A 7,188-nucleotide genomic window follows, 5' to 3' on the forward strand; every position below is an offset into this window, starting at 1 on the left:
ACAATAAGAGTAACATGGACATTAATAACAACGTTAATCTAAATCGTTTGACTCCAAAATTTTCAATTGTAAAGTCGATGGGAAGGACCAGAATTCCAGCTGGGATGTGATATACTGCAGCACTTTACTTGCATGCAGATTGCAGACTGTCATCTCTCTCTATATATTAAAATCTCTATTTTACCAGTTAAATAATATCGCGCTAAACTCATCCACCGAAGCCCCAAACTGTGGCGAATCTTCAAGTTCTATTTAAAGCAAAATTTGCATCCCCAGGCACACTGAGAGCACTTGATGCACTTTCTATCAACTTGTTCTCCAAGCTCTTAAGTGCTAAGCTTTGCTATCCATAAAATTCGGTTTTTTCTCCACATAGCATAGCTCACGACCATGAGAAATTTACTTCTTCAAAAGCCTGAGGTGAGTGCGGCAGTTGATGTTACAGGTAGTCTCAGTTATGGTTGGGAGCATATAATCATTCCAATGATTGTACCGCTTCTATCTGTAGCAATATACTTATGTGCGGGGATGTCTATTATGCTTTTTGTCGAACGAGTTTACATGGCCATTGTAATCCTATGCGTAAAGCTTTTGGGAAAGAAAAGATCCACCGAGTATAAGTTGGATGACCTGAAAGAAGACCTAGAGCGCAACAAAAGCTATCCCATGGTGTTGATACAAATACCCATGTACAACGAGATGGAGGTATGTATGACTGCACTTTACTATCACTGCTTTTGCATAGTTGTCTAAATATTCTGTGAATTCAGTCTGCACTATTCATGCATTTAAGCCCATGAACCATCAGCTTTTACCGTTCGAAAACTCTTCAGGGAAGCAGGCATCACAAGTTCATAGCTGTAAAAGGGTGAGAGACAATTACTAATTAACCATTCTGCTTTCATGGCCAAGAGGATTTAACTACCACCACACATTGATTGCATGCGTATAGTGACTTAGTGATATAGACCAATAAATTCTCTCGAGAAGGAAAACTACTGCTTGTGCAATGATTGGTCATTGCGTTAGATTAGAACTTACCATGCATTTTTGCACCAAAACTGGTTTTCTTGAACCCCAAGATTTTTTTTTGCAACAAAACTGGTTTTCTAACTACCTCCTGCACAAACATCAGAAGAAGAATGACCTACGGAGCACGGGTACCGGTACACGGTACGGGTACGGTACGCGGTATGGAAAATGGCAAAACCCCAAAAAAGTAGGGTACGGGTACGGTGGGGGTACGGCGAATAGATATATAAATTTTTTTCTATTTTTTATTGCTTTAAATGAAATATAAACCCATTTTACCAACAAAAAGTAACATAGATAAAAGTTCAAAGTTCATACATCAAGTTCAACGTGCCTAGATCAAAGCAAGACGAGTTCTTTGTTCCTTACATACCAACAATACTTACAAACATTGACTCAGTGTAAACGTGTATGTGTATATAAAAGAGAGAGAACTTACGTCTTCTGTTCCGATTTGGAGCCCTAGACCGCTGTCTCTCTCAGTGACTCAGTAAACGTGTGTGTATATAAAAGACAAAAAAATTACACAATAAGTCCATATTTTATAATTATTTACAAAAAAAATCCCTTAAATTTTGAAAAAAAAATCATTTTGGGCTAAAACGTACCCTTGCCGTACCCATGCCGTTCCCAAAATTATCAAAAGTACCCGATCAAATTTTGCCGTACCCGGTACGTTTTTGCCGTACCGGTACGCATACGGCGACATTTCTGAAGTACCCGTGCTTCATAGAGAATGACCATACTTGAAGACCCTTGTTGCCTAATATGAAGCAGCAATAGAAGAAGATAGAAAGTATATCACTTTCTAGTTCTGTTACTTCTGTATGCAAAAGCAGAACCAAGTAGATGATGATCCATCTCCCTGGTTTAGCAACGCGGATACCTACTTCGGCTGAAAATCTCAGAAACTAATATTCTAGATTGACGAGACTAAAACGTTCAATAATCAGTAAAATAGCACTATTCGCTCTTAGTGCTAGAAGCGATCATGTATCCTCTTATGTTGCATGGGTCGAAACTGTGACATACATCACTAATCAGGAGCCACAACTGGATAATGCCAGTGAAGACCATCAAATTATCATTTTAATATCTTGACCTTTGGTTGCACATACACATTTCCATACGTGCAGCATCGACCAAAATGCCTAGCTGCATATCATGATGTAACCATCTAAAGTGAACATGCTTCAACCAAACAACTAGAAAAGAAACAAAAATGCCAGTCATCGGTAAATTATCATCAGATGCCATCATTACTGTCTGTTTCTTTTGGTATACAAACAAGCACGACGATGAGCTGATCTGGCTAATTGTCAACGGCATTGTCTCTATGAAATGGTTGTTATACAATTTCCAATAGCATTCATCCCAAATTTATGTTACCATAGCTAAGTACAAAATAATTCCTCACTTCCTTATTAGGCTACAAAAGTAACATAGGTTGCATAACAAGACAGTTCCCTTGCATACCTGTACGACCAGAAGCCTTTCCCATAGCCATAAACCCTCAAACCATACTAATGCATGATTTGGTCCAACTTTCTCTAGTATGCTTGCTAGCACCTTGAATTAATCCCGCAACTCTTCTTCTATTCTAGGTTTACAAGCTTTCAATTGGGGCTGTATGCGCGCTTTCATGGCCATCGGATCGCTTAATTGTCCAGGTCCTAGATGACTCCACCAATGAAGTCCTAAGGGTATCTCTTTTACCTCAAAAAGTACTATAATAGAGTCTCTTACTACAAATTGCTAGGATCTCATTTCTGTGTACATGCAGGCTTTGGTGGAGTTGGAGTGCCAAAAATGGGTAGAAAAAGGGGTAAATGTAAAGTACGAAACAAGGAATAACAGGAATGGATACAAGGCTGGAGCCCTTAATGACGGAATGCAGAAGCCATATGTGCAAAAGTGTGAATTCGTAGCAATATTCGACGCAGACTTCCAACCTGACAAAGATTTTCTTTGGAGGACAATTCCCTATCTTCTTGAGAACCCAAAATTGGGTTTGGTTCAGGCCAGATGGAAATTTGGTAAGGATGATAACATTGTAATATCGCAAAGTATGCAGCAGATAGCTTATCGGGTTATCCTTTATCATCTTATTTTTGGGGTCACCCGAAATTGTCGCAAATGGAAAAAATAGCAGAATAAGAGCAATGTAGTGTTGTGAAACAAACAGCTACTTAGGTTAATGTGCAATCACGCATGCATGAATTTCATAGCAAAAAACATGTCAAATGCACGGAAATTACAAATTCTCAGACATATTGGTAATTTACTAATCATCCAGTTAACCTACTACTACTACTACTACTTCCAAAAAAAATAGAAAGTTAACCTACTACTACCTTTAATCGTGCAGTTAATGCGGATGAATGTCTGATGACCCGTCTCCAAGAGATGTCACTAGACTATCACTTCTCTGTCGAACAAGAAGTTGGCTCGTCGATGTATTCTTTCTTTGGGTTTAACGGTAAACTACATAAGACTTACCCCTGGATGAAACATTTCTGCCTTGTAGCCAATTAAGAAACTACTCTTACCCAATACAATTAAAGTCTTTTCCAAACTACAATGTAGGGACTGCTGGAGTTTGGCGGATACAAACAGTGAATGATGCTGATGGATGGAAAGATCGTACGACAGTGGAAGACATGGATCTTGCGGTCAGGGCTAGCCTTAAAGGTTGGAAATTTGTCTTCGTGGGGGACTTAGCGGTGAGTTTCTGGCCTAATAACTTTCAACTTCACACTTCCTAGAATTTCTCCCAGTTCTTCAGTGGATCAACCAAATCTATATTTACAGGTCAAAAATGAACTCCCAAGTACTTTTAAGGCTTACCGATATCAGCAGCACCGCTGGTCATGTGGCCCAGCTAACTTATTCAGGAAAATGATCAAGGAAATCATATTCTGTGAGGTGAGAACACTAATTTTTTTCTGTTTATAAGTAGTGGGTTTTACAGTGATCTGAACTGAAGAGGATTCCTCAGTAATCACTTCTTTCTCTCATTTTCCAAGGGAATTCAAGCAGTACCTTTGTTCTCTTATGTAGAGGGTGACAATCTGGAAGAAATTTCATATCATCTACCAATTCTTTTTCGTGAGAAAGATAGTAGCACACTGGGTCACTTTCTTCTTTTACGGCATCATAATTCCAGTGAGTGTCTTAGTTCCTGAAGTCCATCTTCCCAAGCCGATAGCCATATACATTCCGGCAACAATTACCATTCTGAATGTTCTCTGCACACCCAGGTACATAATATCCACATAAAGCGATATAATCCTACATTTTTACCTTCTTACAATTTCTTCTGGACCCTAGCCACTTATGGGAGATCTCTTGCTTATTTGGACTTTCACAGGTCTATGCATCTGCTTGTCTTCTGGATCTTGTTTGAGAATGTGATGTCTCTACATCGATCTAAGGCAGCAATCATAGGACTTCTAGAAGGCAACCGTGTAAATGAATGGGTCGTGACTGAGAAGCTAGGGAACACCTCAAAGCAAAAGTTGAATGCCAAACTATCAAAGCAGCCTCAATCACGAATTGGAGAAAGGTATTTTTACTCATTCATATTAGATAAGAATATCTTTCACTCAAGGATTCATTCAGCTGACAAAATATTGGCTGTCAAAATAAACACACACTATCTGGAACACAACAAAATATTGTGTTAAATTTTCCGACGTATCCTTTGACAACAGGATCCATGTCTTGGAGCTGATAATGGGGATGTTTATGCTGCACTGTGCAATCTACAATCTGCTCTATGGAAGAGATCATTTCTTTGTATATCTGTTATTGCAAGCAGGGGCTTTCTTCACAATCGGATTTGGGCATGTCGGGACATTCGTCTCCAACTAGAACTCTATATCCCAAAATGAAGCCCTCAAGCGAATTGTAACACATGCTGTGGACTGATAAGCAATATAGTTGGCTGAGTGTACGCCATAGGATACCAGTGACTTGGGAGGTTAAGTGTAACAAGTGCAAGTGTTAGTGCATCAATTACTAGGGAAATTATCAGGACATTAGCAACATGTTCTACAATGTATCATATGCACACAATTACACATGAAGTCCAGATAATGTGCCTACTGAAATCTCAAGAAAATTTTGAACTAAAAGGGTTATCTCAAACCATCTGCAATTTTTAGTTCAGGCATTTATAGAAGAAATGTTCCAGATCCAAGGGAAACAAAAAACTGGAAGAACCAAAAGCACTACCCTTAGCTGACTAAGAAACATTCCGGGGGACATGGTTAATAAAGGGAGCCCTGTTCAAGAAAAGCTCCAACCATACGTAGCACAGATTTAGACAGGTACACGGATACAAGATGTGGAAATTCTCAATAAATGGGGACAAGGATACGGCAGGGGATATGGCGATTTTCTTCCAATCAAGTTTTCTATCTATGCCAACCCACATTGTAGCCGCTAACTATTTAGGTTGGGACTTCTATCAAATACATTATGAGCCGATGTTTTATGCCTAATTGCCTATACACATTCATGATACACATAAGTTTTATACTCCATCCACTTCAAATTGTTTGCACTGTCTGCAAAACGAGGACTTTAAAATACAATTCCTTCAAACAAAAATATAAATAAAAAAATCATAAATCAAAAGAACTCATTGATACCAATTAAATTGTTAATTTTTTTTTCAAATTTTCTTGAAAAAAACTGTATTATTTTTAAGTTCTCGTTCTGCGAATTGAGCAAATAGTTTGGGACGGAGGAAGTATCACACAATATTTTAGCCTAAAAAAGCTTTTTAGGTTTATAAAAATCACCTTGCTGTGCCCCTACGTGTGTCCCCGAAGTGCCCCATCCCAAGCAACTGTTAAAAATGTAATTTAAGTGCCATGTGGCGTATCCCACACAGATCACCTTGTGTCCCCAGATTGGCCAACAGCCCCAACACAGATATGGCAATCCAAGGGACCTCCAAATTTAACCACTATCCTTTATCAACCAAAGAATTTTGGCTTTTTGCTGACTCTAAGGATTCCACAAATTTTCCGAGGGAGAAAAGCCTATCATCTATCTGACATACGAAATGTCGAAACCATCAGGGGGCCGCAAAGGCACAAACCATGAGGCAGCCCTCAGCATGCTTCATGGATTAAACCTAAGATGGGAAGCCTACATAGGCTTGCGATTTGCGATTGGTTGAGGTAGTTTTGAATGGTCACTGACAACTTATTCAGACAAAAATGGTTCTGGAAGCTTGCACAATGACAGTGGGAAAAAATGGCTCGCAACCTTTCCCACAAGATATGGTAATCCAACAATTTGTCAACTCCAGTTCAAAAAAAGAAGAAGAAGAGGGATTTGTCGCCTCAATAACGTGCTGTCACTTCTACTTTGCTCTAATTGTCTCTAATTTCTAATTTTCCTGTTTTAAGCCGTCAAGCAATTTTGTATTACAGCATGAGAGAACCCTTAAATTCTAGGCTTCAAATTCTAGGGGGAAAATGTAGTACAACTAAGAAAAACAAAAATGGAGAGCAGAAACCAATAGCCACTAAAACTGAGGTTCAGCATCAATGTAAGACATAGCAAACATATCAAAATGTTTAGATAATCCATTGCTCTCATGGTCATTTTTTCTCCATTACACAGGCTAAATATCGCTAACGTGAGACTGTAGAGAGTTAAGAGCAAGATTTTCTCAATACGGTTGGTAATCTCACTTGAGCAATTTGATTAAAATGAATTTGAGAGTTCGAGGCTCAAATAGAAATAGGCAAATAGCAAAAGTTTGATGATGTTATTGATATTAAAAGAGGGACCAAATGATACTTCACACGACCCAAGGGTGTAGCCCAAGCGGTCATGGAGGGGGGCCTAAGTGCCTATGGAAGAGGTCTCCGGTTCGAGTTGATGGATCAAAATTGGCATGTTGTTGTAATAAGAGGGGGTAACTTTGAAAAACACACCTGAAAAAACAACAAAATACTATCGGATTACACTCCTAGATATCACTGTATTCGTGTCAGATATTCGAGGGACATGAGACATGCCGGGCACAAATATGGTACAGACTACGTGACTTTTCCATTAAATTATTGAAACCTTTTTCATGTTTGACTTTTCCATTAAATTATAGAAACCTTTTTAATGTTGAGACACGCCAGG

The 7,188-nt window shown here is 38.9% G+C and overlaps 1 protein-coding gene across 1 annotated transcript; it reads left to right on the top strand.

Moving 5' to 3' along the window:
- Positions 1-244: 244 nt before the first annotated feature.
- LOC131321000 (glucomannan 4-beta-mannosyltransferase 1-like) lies at positions 245-5,181 on the top strand. The gene is made up of 9 exons (XM_058351968.1): positions 245-705; positions 2,637-2,735; positions 2,816-3,068; positions 3,401-3,511; positions 3,619-3,755; positions 3,844-3,957; positions 4,093-4,292; positions 4,403-4,597; positions 4,746-5,181. The coding sequence occupies exons 1-9, from the start codon at positions 391-393 to the stop codon at positions 4,903-4,905; spliced, it is 1,584 nt and encodes a 527-aa protein (XP_058207951.1). The 5' UTR covers positions 245-390; the 3' UTR covers positions 4,906-5,181.
- Positions 5,182-7,188: the final 2,007 nt, after the last annotated feature.

Source organism: Rhododendron vialii, chromosome 3a (genome assembly GCF_030253575.1).
Source record: "Rhododendron vialii isolate Sample 1 chromosome 3a, ASM3025357v1".
Classification (NCBI taxonomy): Eukaryota; Viridiplantae; Streptophyta; class Magnoliopsida; order Ericales; family Ericaceae; genus Rhododendron; species Rhododendron vialii.